The sequence below is a fragment of the Pan paniscus genome, chromosome 1 (assembly GCF_029289425.2).
Source record: "Pan paniscus chromosome 1, NHGRI_mPanPan1-v2.0_pri, whole genome shotgun sequence".
Classification (NCBI taxonomy): Eukaryota; Metazoa; Chordata; class Mammalia; order Primates; family Hominidae; genus Pan; species Pan paniscus.
Genome location: NC_073249.2, coordinates 75899991 through 75927248, shown reverse-complemented (window position 1 = coordinate 75927248; position 27258 = coordinate 75899991). Strand labels below are relative to the sequence as shown.

At 40.9% G+C, this 27258-nt stretch overlaps 2 protein-coding genes across 10 annotated transcripts in view; one reads left to right on the top strand and one right to left on the bottom strand.

The window, feature by feature from the left end:
* Positions 1–723: 723 nt before the first annotated feature.
* Positions 724–26115, bottom strand: CENPL (centromere protein L). 9 transcript variants are annotated; one of them, XM_063603843.1, is made up of 7 exons: positions 25764–25963; positions 25127–25220; positions 12324–12498; positions 8457–8708; positions 7625–7762; positions 4142–4684; positions 724–1693 (listed from the first exon to the last, which is right to left on the bottom strand). In XM_063603843.1, the coding sequence occupies exons 3-7, from the start codon at positions 12489–12491 to the stop codon at positions 1622–1624; spliced, it is 1173 nt and encodes a 390-aa protein (XP_063459913.1). In that variant the 5' UTR covers positions 12492–12498; positions 25127–25220; positions 25764–25963; the 3' UTR covers positions 724–1621. The 9 variants fall into 9 exon arrangements, with proteins under 9 accessions (XP_063459913.1, XP_063459912.1, XP_063459911.1 ...); XM_063603842.1 differs by lacking the exon at positions 25764–25963 and adding an exon at positions 25414–25552; XM_063603841.1 differs by lacking the exon at positions 25764–25963 and adding an exon at positions 25340–25459.
* DARS2 (aspartyl-tRNA synthetase 2, mitochondrial) overlaps positions 25834–27258 on the top strand; it is a 35625-nt gene continuing 34200 nt past the window's right edge. The window contains exon 1 of the mRNA XM_003824674.6: positions 25834–26558. Within this exon, the coding sequence (XP_003824722.1) occupies positions 26432–26558 (127 nt within the window). The 5' untranslated portion in view covers positions 25834–26431. The remainder of the gene's footprint in view (positions 26559–27258) is intronic.

Sequence of the window (27258 nt, the reverse complement as noted above, 5' to 3'; positions counted from 1 at the left end):
AGGTAGGCCCCACCCCAGTCACCCTTTTTCATATTGCACTGCCTTATTTTCTTCATAGCATTTGTCTCCATCTGAAATTATTAACCTTTTGCCTTATTTCACTAAAATATAATTTCCTCAGAACAAAGACCTTTTTTCACTTCTTCACTGCTATATTCCTATTATGCAATACAATTCTAAGCACATGGTAGGAGTTTAAGATTAGTTGAATGGATGAATGTCTGACTCCAAAGTCCATGCTTTTCCCATTACATCTGCTGCTCCTAGTACATCTGAAATAATATCCCATTCCAGTAGTCAATCTTTGTTTTTTTGAGAATGACAGCCTAATAATTTTCTTTCAATCAAGATTTTAAAAAAATTATTCCTAAAGTAAAAGAAAATCTTATGCTCAGTAAGTAAAAAGAAGAGATTTGGATAAAACATCATGGGCAAGACTCTTAAGTTCCTCGATCTCACAGTTTTCATCTGTAAAAAGAAAGAGTTGATTAAAATTGATTTAATCTACAGATATTTACCAAGCATTATGCTAAACTGGGACATGAAGGTTAAATAAGATAATTTCTGACCTCAAAAGGGGCTCACAGGTGCCTTTCAACTCTACAATTTGTAAGATTCTATATAATTGTTAGTCTGTACCCTCTGTGTTAACAGAAAAAGCCTACCAATTTCCACTACTGAGATATTAATTAAAAGATGTCGAGACATTGATAAACACATTGCTTCATTTTAAAATAAACATTTAATTCAACATTGCAACAGGAGTTGAACTGTATTTAAAACAGAAGCATATTAGTGACTAAAAAAATGTGTATATTAATCTTTAGTTCCCTTTTGAGGGGATTTTGATTGCCAGTTCTCCGCAGTGAAATGCTAGGAAAATGTCTTTAGAAGACAGAATTCTTTCTGAATGCAAGTCTAAAATGCTTAAAAGAGATTAAAGGTTTTAAAGACCCAAATCAGAAATATCCATTAGATACCTCTCATTTGAATCCTAAGAGTTTAAACATAATAAACGCTATATTTATTTATTTTATTTCTTTTTTATTTTTTGAGGCAGAGTCTCACTTTGTTGCCCAGGCTGGAGTGCAGTGGTGCAGTCTTGGCTCACTGCAGCCTGTCTTCTGGGTTAAAACGATTCTCCTGCCTCAGCCTCCCCAGTAGCTGGGATTATAGGCATGTGCCACCACGCCCAGCTAATTATTGTATTTTCAGTAGAGAAGGGGTTTCACCATGTTGGCCAGGCTGGTCTTGAATTCCTGGCCTCAAATGATCCACCCACCTCAGCCTCCCAAAGTGCTGGAATTACAGGTGTGAGCCACCAAGCCCAGCCTATATATATATATTTAAAGATGACAAGAAATTAACAACTCAGCATTTTGAGAATGGCATGTCAGGTTATCATGATTAGTACATGGGCACCTGGCTGTGGCTCATCTACTACCATATTCTTTGTTCTTCTAGATCCTTCTTGGCTTCCATCTTGGCAACTCCAAAGGCATGGTGGGGAAAACAGATGCAGAGATAGATGCCTATTTCTCCTGCAGTCTCTTTCAGCATAGCAATTAGGCAAGTTATCAATAAGAGTATATAATCTATAACTTATAGTCCACATAAGGCTTCACTCAATTTGAAAAATTGCCAGTTCTGTCAAATATGCTAACACTCCAATAAGGTATTTATGACACAGAATCTGCAAAAAGAAAAAGAAGGAGACATTTAAAATTAGAATAGTATTAATTATAACAAAGCAGATTGATATTTGAATAATCAATGTTATATTGGTTTAACTTCTAGATTTAATTCATGAAGCTTACCACATGCAATACACTCATTCTTGGCCAGGCACAGTGATTTATCCCTATAATCCCAGCAATTTGAGAGGCCGAGGCAGGAGGATCACTTGAGCCCAGCAGTTCAAGACCAGCCTGGGCAACAAAGGGAGACCTCATCTCTACAAAAAATTTTAAAATGTAAAAAACAGCCAGGTGTAATGGTATACACCTATAGTCCCAGCTACTCACAAGGCTGAGGCAGGAGGATCACTTGAGCCCAGGAGTTAAAGGTTATAGTGAGCTATAATCACACTACTGCATTCCAGCCTGGGTGAAAGAATGAGACTCTCCTCTAAAACAAAAAACCCTTCATTTTTACATTTTCTATTTCTTTCCTTTTTTGTTTTTTAATGCTGGTCTCATCAAAATTATTTCCCAACCTACTGTTGCACTGTGACCTCCAGTTTGAAAAACATGAATATAGTGCTTATAGAGTATTGACTTATTGGATCTACGAGGTAAGAGTTCAAATCTTGATTCTTCCTCTTGATAATCTATCTTGCTTGTCATTTAAACCTATCTTGGCCTCAGTTTCCTTGTTTTAAAATAAAATATGGATAAAAACACCTAACTGTCCAGGCACGGTGGCTCATGCCTATAATCCCAGCACTTTGGGAGGCCGAGGCGGGTGGATCACTAGGTCAGGAGTTTGAGACCAGCCTGGCCAACATGGTGAAACCCCATCTCTACTAAAAATACAAAAATTAGCCAAGTATGGTGGTGGAGCCTGTAATCCCAGCTACTCGGGAGGCTGAGGCAGGAGAATTGCTTGAACCCAGGAGGTGGAGGCTGCAGTAAGCCAAGATCACACCACTGCACACCAGTCTAGGCAACAAAACAAGACTCCACCTCGAAGGAAAAAAAAAAAAATCTAACTAGCCGGGCATGGTGGCTCATGCCTGTAATCCCAACACTTTAGGAGGCCAAGGCAAGTGGATCATTTGAGGTCAGGAGTTCAAGACAGCCTGGCCAACATGGTGAAACCTCATCTCTACTAAAAATACAAAAACAGCTGGGCATGGTGGCAGGCACCTGTAGTCCCAGCTACTCGGGAGACTGAGGCAGGAGAATCACTTAAACCCAGGAGGCGGAAGTTGCAGTGAGTTGAGATTGCACCACTGCACCCCAGCCTGGGTGACAGAGTAAGACTCCGTCTCAAAATAAATAAATAAATAAAGATAAAAATAGTAAAAAAAGTAAAATTACAAAAATTAGCCAGGTGTAGTGGCTCATGCTTGTAGTCCCAGCTACTCAGGAGGCTGAGGCACGAGAATCGCTTGAGCCTAGGAGGCAGAGGTTGTAGTTAGCTGAGATAGCACCACTGCACTCCAGCCTGGGTGATGGGGTGAGATTCTGTCTCAAAAAAAAAAAACAAAAAGCACACACACAAAAAACACCTAACTACAGGGTTGCTCTAAAGATTAGAATTTAAGGTCTGTTAAACTCTTCTTAGCACAGTAACAAGATCACAGGAAACATTTACTGAATGTATATTGTGGCTGTATATTTTAATATATTTTAGGAGCCAATTCTCAGTTTATTTCTGATACTTTTTTTTTTTTCTTTTGAGATGGAGTCTCGCTCTGTCACCCAGGCTGGAGTGCAGTGGCGCGATCTCGGCTCACTACAAGCTCCGCCTCTCGGGTTCACACCATTCTCCTGCCTCAGCCTCCCCCAGTAGCTGGGACTACAGATGCCCACCACCACGCCTGGCTAATTTTTTGTATTTTTAGTGGAGACGGGGTTTCACCGTGTTAGCCAGCATGGTCTCAATCTCCTGACCTCATGATCCGCCCGCCTCGGCCTCCCAAAGTGCTGGGATTACAGGCGTGAGCCACCAGGCCTGGCCTATTTCTGATACTTCTTATCAGAAATCACTCTGTAGAGAATAAAACAATGTCTCTATTATTTCTTTCCCAATGAGGACAGAAAAGCCTGGAACATAAAGATGACATCTTAGTTCTGTGTTTCTGGCTATAATTTTGTCTAACACAAAATTCTCTATTACTCTGATAATTATTTCAAAATTTCACAAGGAACAATTTTGAAAGTTTCAAAGTTACTACAAAATAATAATTCACATTATTACCAAAGGCTGAAGCACACAGCATATAGTGTCCTTCCATTATAAGGCTATATCTAGAAGGCTAAAGACTGCAGTAAACCATAAACCATAAAATAAAAGCTCTCTATTGTCTTGAATACATTCAAGTGTGTTTCTTCAATTGAGTGGACAATACAATCATCATACATTTTTAAAACCATAAAACAAGGAAAAATTACTTAACTAGATTGTTCAAACTAACCTTTATTTTTCCATCAGTATGTGCTGAAGCTACAGATGTTGAAACACGAACTAATCTTGTGGCTGATAAATGAATTTTGAAGTGTCTATGGAAATGTGAATAAAGGCAATCCATGAATAGGTCAACTTCTTCCTGGGTAACCTCCCCAGGTGTTTTGTGGACACTGTCCCATAGAGCTTTTGCATCCTCTGGATGTATTGCGAAAGAAATGTCCAGACTTTGAGGGCTACAGGGTACAGACCAAAGAAATTCAGTAGTAGCCACATAATGGTCCATTTTGCATGCAGTCCACATGGCAGCCATCCAGGAAAGATTAAATGCATTGATTGCTAAAGGACTGAAATAACAGTCAAAGGTTTTCTGAAACCAAGTTCCAATTATTGCTGTGTTAGACTCTGCTCCATTTGCAAGGAATAAGGGCAGACAGGTGAAATCTTCTGAAACAGTCTCCAGAAGACTGTCTCCAAATATACAGCAGAACCAGCCAGTCCACAGCACTTTACCTTCTCTATTCTCAGATGGCAATTGAGATTTTGACACAATCTACAAAGAAAGTAAACAGGCTCCTTAAATTCAAAAGTACATTTACTTCTAAATTCCATCTTCTCAAAATTAGTTCATTAAAAATAAGACGAGCCAATGTAATACTTGCAAAAAAAACATAGAGGGAATAGTCTCCCTAATGATTAACAGGGCTTATCAAAATAATTGGCCATTTTTTTTTTTTGAGACGGAGTCTCACTCTGTCGCCCAGGCTGGAGTGCGGTGGCATGATCTCAGCTCACTGCAACCTCCACCTCCTGGGTTCAAGTGATTCTCCGGCCTCAGCCTCCCAAGTAGCTGGGATTACAGGCATGCACCACCATGCCCAGCTAATTTTTGTATTTTTAGTAGGGATGGGGTTTCACTGTATTGGTCAGGCTGGTCTCCAACCTCTGACCTCAGGTGATCTGCCCACCTCGGCCACCCAAAGTACTAGGATTATAGGCGTGAGCTACCGTGCCCGGCCCCCAATATTCTTATACAGTGGAAACATGATATATGGCAAAATCTTGGTGTAACCAAACTGCAAAATAAGAGCTACCAATATGGCATAACCAGGTGTAGTACCCTGAAACAAACAAACAAAAAAAACCCCTCAACTTTAGAAAGAACTGTGAAAGGTCACAAAATCTAACATGTTTGAATTCTTTCATTGAGGAAGGCTTCAATATTTCCTAAGGCAGCACTATCAACTTAAAATGTTCTTTTATATGTTAGACCCTACAGTTTCTACCCACTGGTCCTGCTTTCTTCCTTTTGGGCATGCAGAATATAATCACATCTGATCTCTCTTCTACAGGAAAAGTCCTTCAAATATTTGATGGTCCCCATCATACATAGTACTAAGTTCAATATTTCCAGTTTCTTCAACCATTCACCTATGACATACATTCACATTCTCTCACTATTCTAGTCATTCTTCCCTGAAATTATTCTGCATAGGAATCATTCATAAGTGAATATAATTACTTTAAAAAGCTCTGATTCGGGGAAGGAAGGGGGAAAAAGGTCTGATTGCAAGACTAACCACCACCTTTAACTAGATTATACTCCTATTAATGTAATCTCAGATTGCAGTTTTCTGGTTTTTAGTTGACAGCTTTATATAAACTAGCCCTGTATATTCATGTTTGCTTTATAGGTAAATCTCTCCCAACTTATACTGAGGCTGTAAATTTATTCCTACTAACATTTTAATCTCTTTTGATTTGGCTCATTGGACAATCCATTCAGATCATTTAGGATATTTTATTATATTTTTAGCTGATTGCCTAACCCCTCAAACTTTAAATTTTAAGTTACATGACAAACATGCCTTCCGGATACTCAAAGAACTCTGTTAAAGCATTAAGCAGACCAAGGTTAATATCATAGCTTTGTATCATACCCCTTCAGAAATGATCATTTACACAGTTCTTTTAACATATTTCTCCTTCTTGTTCAAGAAATTATGAAAGACTCTCAAATAGCTGGAAGCTTAGATACATTAACTTTATCACACTTTCATGACCTAAGAGTCTTGTAACCCTATCAAGAAACGAGATTTAATTTGAAAACTATTAGAACACTATACCAGGAATTCAAGAGGTCATTTCTAATCCTCACAAGGGTAGATGCTTGACTGATAATATGCAAGTCACAAAACTTCTCTGTGCATCAGGTGCTTCACTTGACAAAAACTGCTAATTGTCTCTTGAGTATCCATTTTTCCTCCCACAATAAAACAGTCCCTTTATGGCTGGGCGAGATGGCTCATGCCTGCAATCTCAGGACTTTGGGAGGCCGATGCGGGTGGATCACGAGCTCAGGAGTTTGAGACCAGCCTGGGCAACACGGTGAAACCCTGTCTCTATAAAAATATAAAACTAGCCTGGCACGGTGGCACATGCCTATAGTCCTAGCTACTTGGGGGGCTGAGGCGGGAAGAGTACTTGAACCCAGGAGGTAGAGGTTGCAGTGAGCCAAGACAGTACCACTGCACTCCAATCTGGTGACAGAGAAGCTGTCTCAAAAAAAAAAAAAAAAAAGTCTCTTTAGTTAAGTTGGCAGAGTACTCACTGAAAAAAAAGTCTTTTCTAGCCTCCCTTCCAACTAAGATGTAAAGAGAAGTTACTGGGTCTCAGCAAGATTTACTCTGCATCAGGTTCTGTTTGTCCTTCCCATCTTCTTCCTACTTCCTGCCTGGAACTTGAATATAATGTTTAGAGCTGCTGGAGACATCTTATGTTAGACAATAAGGTAACTTCTAAGATGAAAACCATGCACTAAGGAGAAGAAAGAGCCTAGATTATTAATGATTTCATCAAGCATCATACCAGCCTTGGACAGCTTACATCCATGCACTTTTTAAAAAAAAAAAAAACAGTATACCACTATCTTGTTTAATTCACTGTTATTTAGGCTAACCCTAATCCCAGAACATCTTGAGATCTTTGCCAATACCATGACCTATATCAGGGGTCAGCAAATTTTTTCTGTAAAGGGCCAGTTAGTAAGCATTTCAGACTTTGCTGGCAATATGGGCTCTGTTGCAACTTCTCAACTCTGCTGTTGCAGCACAAAAGCAGCCACAGACAATATATAAGCAAATAAAAGGGGCTATGTTCCAATAAAACCTTATTTACAAAAACAAGCAGCAGATCAGATTTGGCCTATGGGCCATGGTTTACTGACTCTAATCTATACAAACAAAAAGTCAGTCCTTTTCAACTGCTTGAGAACTTAATTTCCTTATCCATTATTAAGATTAGTTAGCTCAAAAGAAACAGAAGCAGCAGGCATGAATAATAAACAAAATAAATCTGAGGCTGAGTGTGGTGGTTCATGCCTGTAATCCCAGCACTTTGGGAGGCCAAGGTGGGTGGATCACTTGAGCCCAGGAGTTCAAGACCAACCTGGGCAACATGGCGAGACCTTGTCTACAAAAAATACAAAATTTACCCGAGTGTGGTGGCATGCACCTGCAGTCCCAGCTACTTGGAAGGCTAAGGTGGAAGGATCACTTGAGCCCAGGAGACAGAGGTTGCAGTCAACCAAGATCGTGCCACTGTACTCCAGCCTGGGTGACAAAATGAGACCCTGTCTCAAAAAAATAAAATAAAATAAAATAAACGCAACATTTTATATTCCTTCCTGTAAGTAGTATATAAGAGCAATAGAACTATCTTGATTAAGAAACCAGATTTATTTATTTATTTATTGTATTTTTTGTAGAAATGGCATCTTGTCATGTTGCCCAGGATGGTCTCAAACTCCTAGGCTCAGGTGATCTGCCCGCCGTAGCCTCCCAAAGTGCTGGGATTACAGGCGTGAGCCACTGCACCCAGCCTTAAAATGTTACATTTCTGAGAGTAACCTGGCATGAAGTATCACAAAATTTAATGATATATATTTTTATACTAAAATTCTACTTATAGAAATTTAATCCCAGTAAAAACCACAAAAATACAGAATTCCTAATGATATAAGTAATTGTCTACAATATTAGTAAAAATATCATAATGTAAAAGTATGGGCAATGTGATCCCAATTTCAAGACTATATAGATACAGATAACCAAACATATATACCAAAATGTTAAACTATAATTTTTAACTTTTTTTGTATTTTTATGTATTTCCTCAGTTTTTAAAAATAAACATGATTTTGTACACAAACTACTTATATACATAGGAAAAAAATTTTTAAGTTGATTATATCTAATTATTATAGTTTAGTCAAACAAGACATAATACTTTTCCCCTAGGAAGCAAGAACTGTTTATGTATTATACCTGGACAAGAAATGCTTCCGGGTCCCTTTGTGTTCCTTTCATTCCTAGGAGAGTAGAAAAAATCACTTTGATGTTGAAGTCTTCTCCCACTTCCACAGCAAGTCCTTTTTGCTTTTCAGCAACAATAAAAGCATTGAGAAGTCTAGAATACTCTTTGAGATTACTATAGGAGAATTTATATAAGGGAGTTAAACTATATAAAGTCCACTGTTTATGCAGAAGCAATGCAACCTTTTGAGGGTCAACATCTTCCTATAAAAAAAAATCAAGACAAAAGAAGTTTAAGAATTAGGAAACAATAAGAATTTAATCATAGCATTTAAAACATCTAATACAAATATATTATTGAGTACCTGATTTTTGCACTCCAACCAAATGAGTTTGCAGGACTTTTTGCAGATCCTTGAACAGACCTTTACCTTTGCTGTACCTTCTCTTTAGAATGCTCTTCTCCCAAGTGTTCACATGGCAAGTTCCTTCACTTCATCAGTTCTCTACCCAAATGTAATCCAAGAGGCCACTCGATCTAAAGTAGCACCTGCACCCACTCCAACTTTGTATCACCTCATCTGGCTTTACTTTTCTTCACAGCACTTATTACTACCCAACATTATATTCTTGTCTGCAATTTTTTTGTATTTTTATTATCTGTCTTCCCTACTGGTGTATAAGCTGGATGACAGCAGTGATTTTGTCTATTTAGTTCTCTCTAGAACAATGCTATCTAGAACAAGTGTTCAATAAATATTTAACATAAAATTTATGTTTCACTTTTAGAAACCTCAAACTATAGATTTCAAAAGTAGTAACCATTCCTAAAGTATCTAATTTGATTAGTCTTAATTTTAAAAATTGTTTGGGCTAGGCACAGTGGCTGACGACTGTAATCCCAGCACTTTGGGAGGCTGAGGCAGGCAGATCACAAGGTCAGGAGTTTGAGACCAGCCTAGCCAACATGGTAAAACCCCATCTCTACTAAAAATACAAAAATAAATAAGCCAGGCATGGTGGTGTGCACCTGTAATCCCAGCTACTCAGCAGGCTGAGGCAGGAAAATTGCTTGAATCTGGAAGGCAGAGGTTGCAGTGAGCCGAGATCACGCCACTGCACTCCAGCCTGGGTGGCAGAGCGAGACTCTGCCTTAAAAAAAAAAAAAAATTGGCAGCAAATCTACTTTATGAAACCATGCCCAATTCAACAGATTAAATAAAAAGATACTTGGGGGCTGGTCCAAAGGTAGTGAGTTATCTCAGTTGATTGTTCACAATCAGTTATAGATCAAACTCCTTGTTTCCAACTCCCTGTTCTACTCTTTCCCCCTTCCCCCTTTGTCACTACTGTGCTAGACTAGTCTTAAAAAAAAAAAAAAAAAAAAGATATTTGGGAATATTTTTTGCCATGCTCTATTAGAACCACAGGTACCATTAAAAACAAAAACACTTCATTTATACCATATACTATATATAAAAATTAACTCAAGGTGGATTAAAGACTTAAATGTAAAACACAAAACTATAAAAACCCTGGACGACAACCTAGGCAATACCATTCAGGACATAGGTACAGGCAAAGATTTCATGACAAAGATGCCAAAAGCAATTGCAATGAAAGCAAAAATTAACAAATGGGATCTAATTAAACTAAAGGGCTTCTGCACAGCAAAAGAAACTATCAACAGAGTAAACAGAAAACCTACAGAATGGGAGAAAATGTTTGCAAACCATGCATCTGACAAAGGTCTACTATCCAGCACCAATAAGGAACTTAAACAAATTTACAAGAAAAAAAATGGGCCAGGTCAGGCGTGGTGGCTCACACCTGTAATCCCAACACTTTGGGAGGCCGAGGCAGGTGGATCACCTGAGGTCAGGAGTTCGAGACCAGCCTGGCCAACATGGTGAAACCCCGTCTCTACTAACAATACAAAAAAATTAGCTGGGCGTGGTGGCGGGCACCTGTAGTGCCAGCTACTCCGGAGGCTGAGGCAGGAGAATCGCTTGAACCCAGGAGGCGGAGGTTGCAGTGAGCCAAGATCGTACCATTGCACTCCAGCCTGGGTGATAGAGCAAGACTCCCAGCACTTTGAGAGGGTGGGGAGGGTTGATCACCTGAGGTCAAGAGTTCCAGACCAGCCTGGACAACAGGGTGAACCACTGTCTCTACTAAAAATACAAAAAAAATTAGCCAGGCATGGTGGTGGATGCCTGTAATCCCAGCTACTCAGGAGGCTGAGGCAGAAGAATCGCTTGAATCTGGAAGGCAGAGGTTGCAGTTAGCCAAGATCATGCCACTGCACTCCAGCCTGGCTGGGTAACAGAGTGAGACACTCTCTAAAAAAAAAAACAAAACAAAACAAAAAAAAAAACAACCCCATTAAAAAGTCAGCAAAGGACATAAGCAGACACTTCTCAAAAGAAGACATACATGAGGCCAACAATCATATGAAGAAAAGTTCAACATCACTGATCATTAGAGAAATGCAAATCAAAACCACAATGAGATGCTATCTCACATCAGTCAGAATGGCTATTATTACAAAGTAAAAAAACAACAGATGCTGGTGAGGTTGTGGAGAAAAATAAAAAGTCAAAAAAAAACAGATGCTGGTGAGGTTGTGGAGAAAAAGGAATGCTTATATATTGTTGGTAGGAGTGCGAATTAGTTCAACCATTGTGGAAGACTGTGTGGCAATTCCTCAAAGACCTAGAGACAGAAATATTATTTGACACACCAATCTCCTTACTGGATATATACCCAAAGGAATATAAATCAGTCTACCATAAAGACACATGCATGCATATACTCACTGCAGCACTATTCACAATAGCAAAGACATGGAATCAACCTAAATGCCCATCAATGACAGACTGGATAAAGAAAATGTGGTACATATACACCATGGAATATTATGCAGCCATAAAAATGAATGGGATCATATCCTTTGCAGGGACATGGATGGAGCTGGAGGCCATTATCCTTAGCCAACAAGCAAAGGAACAGAAAACCAAATACCACATGTTCTCACTTATAAGTGGGAGCTAAATGATGAGAACACATGGAAACATAGAGGGGAACAACACACGCTTAGGCCTCTCGGGGGTGGAGGGTGGGAGGAAGGAGAGAAGCAGGAAAAATAACTAATGGATATTAGGCTTAACATCTGGGTGACGAAATAATCTGTACAACCAACCCCCATGACGCATGTTTACCTAGATAACAAACCTGCACATCCTGCACATATACCCCTTAACTTAAAATAAAAGTTAAAAAAAAATACCGTGGACATGATTCAGATTAAAGGAGGTTAAAATACATAAAAACTCCTGGTATATATGGGTTGCATGTTTGAAAATTACTTAAAAAATAAATAAACAGGCCGGGCGCGGTGACTCATGCCTGTAATCCCAGCACTTGGGGAGGCTGAGGCGGGCAGATCACAAGGTCAGGAGATCGAGACCATCCTGGCTAACATGGTGAAACCCTGTCTCTACTAAAAAATACAAAAGATTAGCTAGGCGTGGTAGCGGGCGCCTGTAGTCCCAGCTACTGGGGAGGCTGAGGCAGGAGAATGGCCGCCAGGAGGCAGAGCTTGCAGTGAGCCGAGATCGCGCCACTGCACTCCAGCCTGGGTGACAGAGCAAGACTCTGTCTCAAAATAAATAAACAAATACATAAATACAAATATAAAAAACAAATAAAAGACATAAAGAGGTAGCGCTGATCATTATGAAACTGTTTCTTTCTCATTTATTTTATTAGCTGAGGGGTTAAGAAGATACTAAGAATACTATAGTTACAAAAATTGAAATGTTTTGTTCACAGATATTCTCAATTATTGACTAACACAAAGGGACACAAAAAGCATACCTGCAGCTGCGAACACTGGGGAATTTTCCTTCGAGGTGGAGTCGGGATAAATGAACTCTGCTTCCTGACCGATTCTAATCGTTTCTGCAGAGGAGTGGCACCTATAAAGTAATCTTCAGGTCTTGAGGATGCGCTAGGAGTTGACTCTGGTGCATTGTAAGAATCCATGGTCTGTCTGCATAAGAAGAAATAAAACCAGAATTCTAAGCACTAAAAAGTTAATTCATGCTTACAGTTTCACTGATTCCTCTCCTCACTCTAAAGGAATCCTTTCTCTTTCTGTCTTTTCCCCTCCCTATCCCCAGTTTTGACTTTTAAACCAAGTCCTATATTCCTCATTGGCTATAGCCCACTTTTATGTATATCTTACAGATACCTCAAAAACAGTATATGTTCAAAACTAAGTTCAACTTCTTTTCCTCCTTCAAAAAGCTAACTGATCCATTTTCAAATTCCTGTCAATTTGCTAAGTTAACTTAAATTCATGTAGTCCCCCACCTTCATTCTTTAACACATAGTCATTAAGCACATTCTACTGAATTTTTCTGTCAAGAATCTGTCGAATCCAGTTCCAAGATGGCTGAATAGGAACAGCTCCGGTCTGCAGCTCCCAGCATGATCGACGCAGAAGACAGGTGATTTCTGCATTTCCAACTGAGGTAACTGGTTCATCTCACTGGGACTGGCTGGACAGTGGGTGCAGCCCATGGAGGGTGAGCCAAAACAGGGTGGGGCATTGCCTCACCTGGGAAGCGCAAGGGGTCCAGGGATTTCCCTTTCCTAGCCAAGGGAAGCCATGACAGACTGTACCTGGAAAAATGGGACACTCCCACCCAAATATTGCACTTTTCATACTGTCCTGGCAACCGGCAGACTAGGAGATTCTCTCCCGTGCCTGGCTTGGTGGGTCCCACACCCATAGAGCCTTGCTCACTGCTAGCCCAGCAGCCTGAGATTGACCTGTGAGACAGCAGCCTCATGGTGGGGAGGGGCGTCCGCCATTGCTGAGGCTTCAGTAGGTAAACAAAGTGGCCATGAAGCTCAAACTGGGCGAAGCCCACCACAGCTCAGCAAGGCCTACTGCCTCTATAGACTCCACCTCTGTGGGCAGGGCATAGCTGAACAAAAGGCAGCAGAAACGTCTGCAGACTTAAACGTCCCTGTCTGACAGCTCTGAAGAGAGCAGTGGTTCTCCCAGCATGGCATTTGGGCGCTAAGAACAGACAGACTGCCTCCTCAAGTGGGTCCCTGACCCCCGTGTAGCCTAACTGGGAGACACCTCCCAGTAGGGGCTGACTGACACCTCACACAGGCAGGTGCCACTCTGGGACGAAGCTTCCAGAGGAAGGATCAGGCAGCAATGTTTGCTGTTCTGCAGCCTCTGCTGGTGATATCCAGGCAAACAGGGTCTGGAGTGGACCTCTAGCAAACTCCAACAGACCTGTAGTCTAGGGACCTGACTGACAGAAGAAAAACTAACAAACAGAAAGGAATAGCATCAACATCAACAAAAAGGACATCCACACCAAAACCCCATCTGTAGGTCACCAACATCAAACACCAAAGGTAGATAAAACCACAAAAATGGGGAGAAACCAGAGCAGAAAAGCTGATAATTCTAAAAACCAGAGGGCCTCTTCTCCAAAGGATCACAGCCCCTCGCCAGCAATGGAACAAAGCTGGATGGAGAATGGCTTTGATGAGTTGACAGAAGTAGGCTTCAGAAGGTCGGTAATAACAAACTTCTCAGAGCTAAAGGAGCATGTTGTAACCCATCGCAAGGAAGCTAAAAATCTTGAAAAAAGGTTAGACGAATGGCTAACTAGAATAAACAGTGTAGAGAAGAACTTAAATGACCTGATGGAGCTGAAAACCATGGCACAAGAACTTCATGATGCATGCACAAGCTTCAATAGCCAATTCAATCAAGTGGAAGAAAGGATATCAGTGACTGAAGATCAAATTAATGAAATAAAGCGAGAAGACAAAATTAGAGAAAAAAGAGTAAAAAGAAACGAACAAAGGCTCCAAGAAATATGGGACTATGTGAAAATACCAAATGTATGTTTGATTGGTGTACCTGAAAGTGACGGGGAGAATGGAACCAAGTTGGAAAACACTCTGCAGGATATTATCCAGGAGAACTTCCCCAACCTAGCAAGGCAGGCCAACATTCAAATTCAGGAAATACACAGAACACCACAAAGGTACTCCTCAAGAAGAGCAACCCCAAGACACGTAATTGTCAGATTCACCAAGGTTGAAATGAAGGAAAAAATGTTAAGGGCAGCCAGAGAGAAAGGTCGGGTAACCCACAAAGGGAAGCCCATCAGGCTAACAGCGGATCTCTTGGCAGAAACTCTACAAGCCAGAAGACAGTGGGGGCCAATATTCAACATTCTTAAAGAAAAGAATTTTCAACCCAGAATTTCATATCCAGCCAAACTAAGCTTCATAAGTGAAGGAGAAATAAAATCCTTTACAGACAAGCAAATGCTAAGAGATTTTGTCACCACCAGGCCTGCCTTACAAGAGCTCCTGAAGGAAGCACTAAACATGGAAAGGAACAATCAGTACCAGCCACTGCAAAAACACGCGAAATTGTAAAGATCATCAATGCTAGGAAGAAACTGCATCAACTAACGGGCAAAATAACCAGCTAACATCATAATGTCAGGATCAGAGTCACACCTAACAATATTAACCTTAAATGTAAATGGACTAAATACCCCCATTAAAAGACACAGACCGGCAAATTGGATAAACAGTCAAGACCCATCAGTGTGCTGTATTCAGGAGACCCATCTCACATGCAGAGACACACATACGCTCAAAATAAAGAGATAGAGGAAGATCTACCAAGCAAATGGAAAGCAAAAAAAAGCAGGGGTTGCAATCCTAATCTCTGATAAAACAGACTTTAAACCAACAAAGATCAAAAGAGATAAGGAAGGCCACTACATAATGGTAAAGAGATCAATTCAACAAGAAGAGCTACCTACCATATATATGTATATATATGCACCCAATACAGGAGCACCCAGATTCATAAAGCAGGTCCTTAGAGACCTAGAAAGAGACTTAGACTCCCACACAATAATAATGGGAGACTTTCACACCCCACTGTCAATATTAGACAGATCAACAAGACAGAAGGTTAACAAGGATATCCAGGACTTAAACTCAGCTCTGCACCAAGTGGACCTAATAGACATCTACATAACTTTCCACCCCAAATCAACAGAATATACATTCTTCTCACCACCACATCCCACTTATTCTAAAATTGACCACATAATTGGAAGCAAAGCACTCTTCAGCAAATGTAAAAGAACAGATATCACAACAAACTGTCTCTCAGACCACAGTACAATCAAATTAGAACTCAGGATTAAGAAACTCATTCAAAACCGCCCAACTACATGGAAACTGAACAACCTGCTCCTGAATGACTACTGGTTAAATAACAAAATGAAGGCAGAAATAAAGACGTTCTTTGAAACTAATGAGAACAAAGACACAATGTACCAGAATCTCTGGGACACATTTAAAGCAGTGTGTAGAGGAAAATTTATAGCACTAAATGCCCACAAGAGAAAGCAGGAAAGATATACAACTGACACCCTAACATCACAATTAAAAGAACTAGAGAAGCAAGAGCAAACAAATTCAAAAGCTAGCAGAAGGCAAGAAATAACAAAGATCAGAGCAAAACTGAAGGAGATAGAGACACAAAAAAACTCTTCAAAAAAATCAATGAATCCAGGAGCTGGTTTTTTGAAAAGATCAATAAAGTTGATAGACCGCTAGCAAGACTAATAAAGAAGAAAAGAGAGAAGAAGCACATAGATGCAATAAAAAATGCTAAAGGGAATATCACCAGCGATCCCACAGAAATACAAACTACCATCAGAGAATACTATAAACACCTCTACACAAATAAACTAGAAAATCTAGAAGAAATGGATAAATTCCTGGACACATACACCCTCCCAAGACTAAACCAGGAAGAAGTCGAATCACTGAATAGAACAATAACAGGCTCTGAAACTGAGGCAATAATTAATAGCCTACCAACCAAAAAAAGGCTACGACCAGATGGATTCACAGCCAAATTCTACCAGATGTACAAAGAGGAGCTGGTACCATTCCTTCTGAAACTATTCCAATCAACAGAAAAAGAGGGAATCCTCCCTAACTCATTTTATGAGGCCAGCATCATCCTGATACCAAAGCCTGGCAGAGACACAACAAAAAAAGAGAATTTTGGACCAATATCCCTGATGAACATGGATGCAAAAATCCTCAATAAAATACTGGCAAACTGAATCCAGCAGCACATCAAAAAGCTTATCCACCATGACCAAGTCAGCTTCGTTCCTAGGATGCAAGGCTGGTTCCACATACACAAATCAATAAATGTAATTCATCACATAAACAGAAACAACAACAAAAATCACATGATTATCTCAATAGATGCAGAAAAGGCCTTCAACAAAATTCAATAGGCCTTCATGCTAAAAACTCTCCATAAACTAGATATTGATGGAACATATCTCAAAATAATAAAAGCTATTTATGACAAACCCACAGCCAATATCATACTGAATGGGCAAAAACTGGAAGCATTCCCTTTGAAAACTGGCACAAGACAGGGATGTCCTCTCTCACCACTCCTATTCAATATACTGTTGGAAGTTCTGGCCAGGGCAATCAGGCAAGAGAAAGAAATAAAGGGTATTCAATTAGGAAAAGAGGAAGTCAAATTGTCCCTGTTTGCAGATGACATGACTGTATATTTAGAAAACCCCATCGTCTCAGCCCAAAATCTCCTTAAGCTGTTAAGCAACTTCAGCAAAGTCTCAGGATACACAATCAGTGTGCAAAAATCACAAGCATTCCTATACACCAATAACAGAAAAACAGAGAGCAAAATCATGAGTGAACTCCCACTCACAATTGCTACGAAGAGAATAAAATACCTAGCAATCCAACTTACAAGGGATGTGAAGGATCTCTTCAAGGAGAACTACAAACCACTGCTCAACAAAATAAAAGAGGACACAAACAAATGGAAGAACCTTCCATGCTCATGGATAGGAAGAATCAATATTGTGAAAATGGCCATACTGCCCAAGGTAATTTATAGATTCAGTGCCATCCCCCTCAAGCTACCAATGACTTTCTTCACAGAATTGGAAAAAACTACTTTAAAGTTCATATGGAAACAAAAAAGAGCCCACATTGCCAAGACAATCCTAAGCAAAAAGAACAAAGCTGGAGGCATCATGCCACCTCGCTTTAAACTATACGACAAGGCCACAGTAACCAAAACAGCATGGTACTGGTACCAAAACAGAGATACAGACCAATGGAACAGAACAGAGGCCTCAGAAATAACACCACACATCTACAACCATCTGATCTTTGACAAACCTGACAAAAACAAGAAACGGGACAAAGATTCCCTATTTAATAAATGGTGCTGGGAAAACTGGCTAGCCATATGTAGAAAGCTGAAACTGGATCCCTTCCTTACACCTTATACAAAAATTAATTCAAGATGGATTAAAGATGTAAATGTTAGACCTAAAACCATAAAAACCCTAGAAGAAAACCGAGGCACTATCAATCAGGACACAGGCATGGGCAAGGACTTCATGACTAAAACACCAAAAGCAATGGCAACAAAAGCCAAAATAGACAAATGGGATCTAATTAAACTGAAGACCAGGCCGGGCGCAGTGGCTCACGCCTGTAATCTCAGCACTTTGGGATGCTGAGGCGGGTGGATCACAAGGTCAGGAGTTCGAGACCAGCCTGGCCAATATGGTGAAATGCCATTTCTACTAAAAATACAAAAATTAGCCAGGCATGGTGATGTGCGCCTATACTCTCAGCCACTTGGGAGGCTGAGGCAGGAGAATCGCTGAACCCAAGGAGGCAGAGGTTGCAGTGAGCCAAAATCGTGCCCCTGCACTCTAGCCTGGGTGACAGAGCGAGACTCCGTCTCAAAAAAAAAAAAGCAAAAAAAATAAATAAATAAAGACTGTCTGCACAGCAAAAGAAACTACCATCAGAGTGAACAGGCAATCTACAGAATGGGAGAAAATTTTTGCAATCTACCCATCAGACAAAGGGATAATATCCAGAATCTAAAAAGAACTTAAACAAATTTACAAGAAAAAAACAAACAACCCCATCAAAAAGTGGGCAAAGGATATGAACAGACACTTTTCAAAAGAAGACATTTATGAAGCCAACAGACACATGAAAAAATGCTCTTCATCACTGGTCATCAGAGAAATGCAAATCAAAACCACAATGAGATACCATCTCACACCAGTTAGAATGGCGATCATTAAAAAGTCAGGAAACAACAGATGCCGGAGAGGATGTGGAGAAATAGGAGTGCTTTTACACTGTTGGTGGGAGTGTAAACTAGTTCAACCATTGTGGAAGACAGTGTGGCAATTCCTCAAGGATCTAGAACTAGAAATACCATTTGACCCAGCGATCCCGTTACTGGGTATATACCCAAAGGATTATAAATCATGCTATTATAAAGACACATGCACACATATGTTTATTGCGGCACTATTCACAACAGCAAAGACTTGGAACCAACCCAAATGTCCACAATGATAGACTGGATTAAGAAAATGTGGCACATATATACCATGGAATGCCATGCAGCCATAAAAAAGAATAAGTTCATGTCCTTTGCAGGGACATGGATGAAGCTGGAAACCATCATTCTCAGCAAACTATCACAAAGACAGAACACCAAACGCCGCATGTTCTCACTCATAGGTGGGAATTGATCAATGAGAACAATTGGACACAGGGCGGGGAATATCACATACCGGGGCCTGTCGGGGGGTCGGTGGCTGGGGGAGGGATAGCATTAGGAGAAATACCTAATGTAAATGATGAGTTGATGGCTGCAGCAAACCAACATGGCACATGTATACCTATGTAACAAACCTGCACATTTTGCACATGTACCCTAGAACTTAAAGTATAATTTAAAAAATAAAATAAAATTTTTAAAAATGTTAAAAAAAAAATCTGTCATCCCTTCACAAAGCTAATTCCTTAGCCACAACTAAGAGTTCTCCGTATCTAAGAGTAATCCATTCTTCCAAAAATAGCACTTTATCTATGCAAAAACCTTTACAGTAACAAGACAAATCCTAAACTCTTCTGCTGGGTTTAAGGTCTTTCTAATTCAGCTTCTCCTTATCTTCCTAATTCTCCTCTCCAACCTGGGACATAAACATATTCTTATCTTCATGTGTTTGCTTCTCAACTGCATTTCCTATCTTAAGCGTCCTTTTCCCATCTCACCTCCTTTAAGACCATGCTAGAAATTTGATCTCCTTTCAAACTAGGGTGTTTTTAACCTTTTGGTCCTGAAATACCTATGGCATACATTTTTATCTGTTATCTGTTATCAGTGGCTCATTCTTGGAAGCAGAGTATGCATGTGTGTGTGTGTGCTGAATGAGCTCTCATCTCTAAATAAGTCTGAAAAAATCCCTCAAGAATGTTCTACAAAATCCTTGGAGATATACCAGCACACATAGCTTTCCTCAATCACCCAGTCTGTACCACTCATTTTAGCCCCTGTTCATATACTTCCTTGTACCATTTTTCAGTGTGTATTTCTTGTATCCTCAGTAAAACTAAGCTACTGTCACTGAAACCATGCTTTATATTTCTCTTGTATAATTACCCAAATACAAGGCTGAGTGTCCTTTAATTGTTAAACAAGTATTGGTTCAATTAAACGGAAGTATTTCATAGAACTTCCAAATTAGGGCCAGGCATGGTAGCTCATGACTGTAATCCCAACACTTTGGGAGGCTGAAGCAGGTGAATCACTTGAGCTCAGATGTCTGAGACCAGCCTGGGCAACGCTGTGAGACTCCATCTCTACAAAAAAAAAAAAATAACTAGCCAGGTGTGGTAGTGCACACCTGTGGTCCCAGCTACTCAGGAGGCTGAAGTAGGACTGCATGAGCCCATGAGGTCAAGGCTGCAGTGAGATGTGATCATGCCACTGAATTCCAGCCTGGGTGACGCAGCAAGACCCTCTCAAGAAAAAAAGAAACACAAAATTAAAATACAATTTTCATTAAAAGGAATTATCATTTCAAAGTTATGATTAGTCTCAGCTGGGCGTAGTGGCTCACGCCTGTAATCCGAGCACTTTGGGAGGCCGAGGAAAAGTGGATCACCTGCAGTCAGAAGTTTGAGACCAGCCTGACCAACATGGTGAAACTCCGTCTCTACTAGAAAAACAAAAATTAGCTGGGTATGGTGGCACACACCTGTAGTCCCAGCTACTCAGGAGGCTGAGAGGAGAATCGCTTGAACCCGGGAGGTGGAGGCTTCAGTGAGCCAAGAGCACACCACTGCACTCCAGCCTGGGTGAGACAGAGCAAGACTCCATCTCAACAACAACAACAAAAGTTATTAGTCTCAACTACTACACAATTACCCTTTTGAAAAGTTTTTTACGAATAAAAAGTTATATTACTATATTTACTTATTTTATTTTATTTTATTTTTTGAGATGGAGTCTCACTGTTGTTGGCCTGGGCTGGAGTGCAATGGCGCAATCTCGGCTCACTGCAACCTCTGCCTCCTGGGCTCCAGCAATTCTCTTGACTCAGTCTCCTGAGTAGCTGAGATTACAGCTGCCCGCTACCATGCCTGGCTAATTTTTTGTTTGTTTGTTTGTTTGTTTGTATTTTTAGTAGAGACAGTGTTTCACCATGTTGGCCAGGCTGGTCTTGAACTCCTGACCTCAGGTGATCCACCAGCCTCCCAAAGTGTTGGGATTACAGGTGTCAGCCACCGCACTCGGCCCATATTTAAATAGTATTATATTTAAAATAGCACAGGTTGAGCATCCCTTACCCAAAATGCTTGGGATCAAAAGTGTTTTTGGATTTCAGATTTTCTCAAATTTGGGAATATTTGTATTACACTGGTCAAGCATGCTTAATCCAAAAATCTGAAATCCAAAATGCTCCAGTGAACATTTCCTTCCAGCATCATGTCAGTGCTCAAAAAGATTCATGTTATGGGGCATTTCAGACTTCAGATTTAACCTGTAACTTCTATTTCAATATGTTAGACTAGGACACCATTTATATCTTGCACAAAACTCCACAAATTAAACATGTAGTCCTAGCATGGACAACACAGCAAGACCCCATCTCTCAAAAAAAAAAAGGAATTAGCCTGGCATGGTGGTAGTCGTAGCCACTCCAGAGGCTGAGGCAGGAGGAGTGCTTGAGCCCAGGAGTTTGAGGCTGCAGTGAGCTATGATCACACCACTGCACTTTAGTCTGAGCAAGAGTGAGACCCTCTCTAATTAATAAATAAATAAATACATAAACTAAACATGTAGCATTATTTGTCCTTAAAGCTCAAATAATGTCCAGAGCAAGTTCATATACCACACAATTTATTTATTTATTTTTAGAAATGTTCATAGTAGCTTTATTCATAATAGCCAAAAATTGAAAACAACTCAGTGGGTGAATGATTAAATAAACTGTGGTACATCCACACCATGTAATAGTACTCAGCAATGAAAAGAAACAAATTATTGATACATGCAACAACTTGGATGTTAAAGCCAATCCAAAAAGGTCACATATAAAATTTCATACATTTAACATTTTTAAAATGACAAAGTTAAAGGAATGAAAACAGATGAGTGGCTGACAGAGATCAGGGAAAGGGAAGAGGGTGGGAGGGACATAAATGTGACTATAAAAAGGCAACACAAGAATTCCTTGTGGTGATGGAACTGTATCTTGACTGTAGTGAATACATGACTCTACACCAGACACCACACAATTTAAATAGCAGCTATTCTAAAGCATCCTAGCTTTAAATGCATATTGAATTACCTATTTCAAAGGGAATTTTAATCAATCCTACTTAGAATGTTTCCTTCAAATTTGTTACTTGGTACAATAATTGCTAACACTTATTGAGCATTCATCATGTTTCAGGTACTCTTCTAAGCCCTTTATAAATATTTTCTCATTTAATCTTCATACAACCCCATGAAGTAGATCATGCTCCCAGCTGACAAATAGGAAATCAGACAAGTTAAGTAACTTGCCAAAGTCAACAAGTTAGAGTGGAAGAGTCAGGATTTGAATCCAGACAGTCTAACTCTGCAATGAGTGCACTTAGCTACTTCTTTCACATTGCCTTTTAAACAGGGATCAATTATGAGGCAACATAAGCCCTGCTGAATTTGACTCCTTAAAAGAGAAATGCTATGAATCCCAAAAAGATTTTAAAGTCTAGGTGACTTTAAAAAGTCTAGCAATAAATGTAGGTGAGAAAAAGACTATCAGCACTAAGAGGGATGGTTTTGAAAAAACATGTCCATTGTGTATTTAATGTTAACGTAAAATAGCCCAATCCACGAATTAAAGATTAACAAATGATTTATACTTATTTTACCTTCTCATTTCACACTCAAGAATGTGTAATTTTTGCCCAGCACAATAATCCAGAGGTTATAAATATACCTTGACTCAATATATTACTGTCCCAATACTCTTCCTTCCAATCGGAAGCAAAGAGGTCCTCTTACTTGTATCTCCCCTGGACACCATCTCCTTTGTGTACTTCAGCCTTTTTTTTTTTTTTTTTTTTTTTTTTTTTTTGAGACAGGGTCTCACTCTGTTGTCCAGGCTGGAGTGCAGTGGCCTGATATCACTGCAGCCTCCACCTGCTGGGCTCAGGCGATCCTCCCACCTCAGCCTCTCGAGTAGCTGGGACTACAAGCGTGCACCACCACACCAGGCTGTACTTCACATCTCTATCATCTTTAATCACTCCTATACAGGATCCTTTTCTTTCACTGCCAAGCATATTCTAGTATTTCTAACATTAAAAATTTGTGTTTAAATCCAATTCGTCTCATTCTTTCTGAGACCAATCTCCTGGAAACGTGGTCTACACCTACTGCCTCCAGTTACTAATAAATATTTTACTAGAAATCTTCAGCAATCTCTTTCTTCCATCTATCACTACAAAGAAACTGCACTTTCGAAGATCATTGTTTTTGCCAAAATCATGGCCAAATACTTTGTTCCAATCAAGTTTGTTCATCCTTACTCCTCTAAACTTTCTGGGACCTTGTTTCCTCTGACATTCGATTTTTTAGGGGCTTTTCTCCTCCTTACTTTTTATAGTTCCAATTTATTTACTGATTCTTTTTTTTCCTCATGTTCCAATAGTAGGTGGCCCCAGATTCTGAAAATCATTCATTCTACATAGGAAAATAATCATTCTATATGACTCCTAAATCTCTATCTTCAGACCATTACAACTGCAACCCAGTCCTGCATTTCCAACCTCCGTCAAACTCATTAAGTTCAAAACTAATCATCGCTTCACATCTTATTCAATCTTTCTTTGCCAACTACTGTACTCTGTTTTGCTCAGTAATAATTCCATTCTTCCTTTTCATTTTCTTTCCCCACTAAAAAAACTTTCATCATCTTTTACTCTTCCTTCAACATCACCTTTACATCTAAAAAGTTAACTTTGTTAACTTTATCATCAAATTCTGACATATTTCTTTTTTGAAGACAGAGTCTCACTCTGTCTCCCAGGCTGGAGTGCAGTGGTGCAATCTTGGCTCACTGCAACCTCCACCTCCCAGGTTCAAGTGATTCTCCTGCCTCAGCCTCCCCAGTAGCTGGGACTACAGGTATGCACCAACACGCCTGGCTAATTTTTGTATTTTTTGGTAGAGATGGGGGTTTCTCCATGTTGGCCAGGCTGGTCTTGAACTCCTGACCTCAAGTGATCTGCCTGCCTTGGCCTCCCAAAGTGCTGGATTACAGGCATAAGCCACCACACCTGGCCTCTGACATATTTCTTAAAAAGATAGACACTTGTCCTCTTAGATGTGGGCTTCACTTTCATTCTCAATTGTGGCTACTTATCTTGTTCCCAATCTTAGCCCCTTTCCCTAATCCATCATCAGTCTTTCATTGTCACCACTTTTATCATTACCTTGCTTGAGATCCCATAACAGTTCCCACACATCTATATGAAGTCAAATCAGAATTCCTGTCTGGCTTTCAAGGCACTACTGTATTTGATCTTATTATCTGATCCTATCCAGGTTCATTTTCTACTACTTCAGTTCTTCCCCAAGATCCATCGACATTAGCCTTTCCAAAATCCAACATTCTGCATACACTTCCTCTAAGGTTTTGTATACAACATTGGGGGGTGGAGGGATGAGAGTGAAGAAAGTTCCAGTAGACAATTCTTTAAGAGGTTAAATGACAGCCCTATACCCAAACATGCACCCCCTACTCTAAACAGATGATCACTCTACTGTTCTCCCTGCCTTTTTATTCACCTTATCGCCAATTAAAAACACTTCTCTACTCCCGTTTGTCTCAAAAATCTTATCCATTTTCCATGTGCCATCTCCTCAGAAGTTTTCCAGAGCTTGGCAGGGCTAGTTCTCTTGACAATTCCACTTGCAGTTGTGGTTCACAGCACACAAGTAAAGCTTTGTTGTTTCTCCTGTGGTTAGTCCGTGAAGGGGCTCTGACTTGATCACTTTTCTACATTGCCACCAATACCTAAATCCAACCGCCCCAATGCCAATACTTAGCCGGTGTTAAGTACGTAGTGTTTAAACACACCTCAACACGCAAGTATTGTAAGATAATGACCACACAACAGGGCAAATACAAAGTTAAAGCAGGTCCGGGACCAATACAAAGCATCTTTACCAATAAAATGCCGTGATGACGCTGTCACCCATTCCGGATTCATGAATCATTCTTCAAAAGTCCGGCTCCAAAACTATGTGGAGACTGAAATCCCCTGAAGAAAAAAAAAAAAAAAACGCCAAAACGACAGCTAAGACAGAGGCCAGACTAACCCCTGGCCCTCCCAAATTCCCTCTCGCTCCACAAGTGGGTTCACAAGAGACACAAACGCACCCAGGAAGACCTCCGCTCCCTCAGACGCGGGGCGGGCCCTGCGACTTCACTCTGGGAGGGACATTTCCGCTCACCCAGCTCTGCGACCCTCGCTCCTGCGGAGTCAGCTTCTGCTCGCGGAGGGGGAAGGGCAAAAGGACAGTGCGTCCCAACCCGTCCCTCTCCAGCTGAGCCTGTCAGAGACCAGCCCAGCTCTGAAATCAAGCCGTTGAGAAAAGGGAATTCGGCCCTCCGCCGCCTCTTCAGTTTAAAATCGTTTCCCGACTCGCTCTGCGGCCCCACGCAGGAAGCCTCCTTGGCGCCTCGCCGATTCCATATCAGTGAAGCAACTAAAATTGCCATTTTAACTGAGGGCAAGGCCGAGCCACTTAACCACTATCGTCAACCTTTCCAATCGTGCTCGGTTGCTCGTCAGTTTTCCTACCGGTGCGAAGCTTTCTCTCAGATTTCCGCCCGTAGTAGGCATGGCGGCGGCACCTCACCACTGATTCGTTGAATTCCTTCCCGGTAATCTTGGGCACTAGCGGGCGGAGTTGAAGGGCGCTTGGACCCCAGCGGCGATCTGTGTTTGGGTTCGCGCTCTGGGAGAATTTTGGCTTTGCTCGCCTTCCTCTTTCAGAAGACTCGAAATCGGCCAGCAGGTCTGCGAGATTTGAAACGCGACTGTTACTCCTTGTTTTCCGGTTCTGGCCGCGGGAGCCTCTCGAGAAGCGTGGAAAGAGGAGAAGGGCGAATACCTAGTGACCGCCTCTGGTTGTCTTGGGCTCGCGCCTGGCGCCGCTACGTGGAGTCGCTCTCTCGTCGTCACTTTTGGCTGCCGACTTGTTGAGTAGAAGTGCAGACTGATGCTTTAAGACTCAGGGAAAGGTCTTTCCCTTATCTCCACCCCAGCAAGCACCCCAGAGACCTTGGAGATTTGTCTTGTTTCTAGACACGTGTACTCGAATGTTGTGCGGAGGAGGCCTTAAATATTCGAGAAGAGAGTGGGAACTCCTGGAATTTTAAGGGATTTCTGTGTATTTCCAAAACTGACTTTTAACTACCGGCAGCGTGGGATTTCGTGATTGTTTTTCGCCATCGTGTGGCTCCAACATGTACTTCCCTTCTTGGTTAAGTCAGCTGTACAGGGGTTTATCCAGACCCATCAGAAGGACCACCCAACCGATCTGGGGTTCTCTCTACAGAAGTCTGTTGCAGAGTTCACAGAGGAGAATTCCAGGTGAAAATAGCGAAGAGATCTATCCTATGAACTGTACTTCAGCCTGTTATCTACGGCCGGAGAGCTTTTATTCCATTTTTCATTTTTTTCCCTATTATTATTATTATTATTATTTGAGACGGAGTCTCGCTCTGCTGCCCAGGCTAGAGTGAAGTGGCGGGATCTCCGCTCACTGCAAGCTCCGCCTCCCGGGTTCACGCCATTCTCCTGCCTCAGCCTCCCGAGTAGCTGGGACTACAGGCGCCCGCGACCACGCCCGGCTAATTTTTCTGTATTTTTGGTAGAGCCGGGGTTTCACTGTGTTAGCCAGGATGGTCTCGATTTCCTGACCTCGTGATCCACCCGCCTCCGCCTCCCATAGTGCTGGGATTACAGGCGTGAGCCACCGCGCCCGGCTTTTCCCCTGTTCTTAACTGGATAGCCTTATGTGTAGAAGCAGATAATTCACTCTCATTATATTCATTATACGGCAGTTTTTTTTCCCTGAGTTTTTAGAAAGACCACAAAAAGGTAACCACGTATTGTATAGAATACTCTGCTTTTGGTTGATGCCTTAAAAAATCCTTCGGCCGGGCGCGGTGGCTCACGTCGTTAATCCCAGCACTTTGGGAGGTCGAGGAGGGCGGATCACGAGGTCAGGAGATCGAGACCTTCCTGGCTAACACGGTGACACCCCTTCTCTACTAAAAATAAAAAAAAA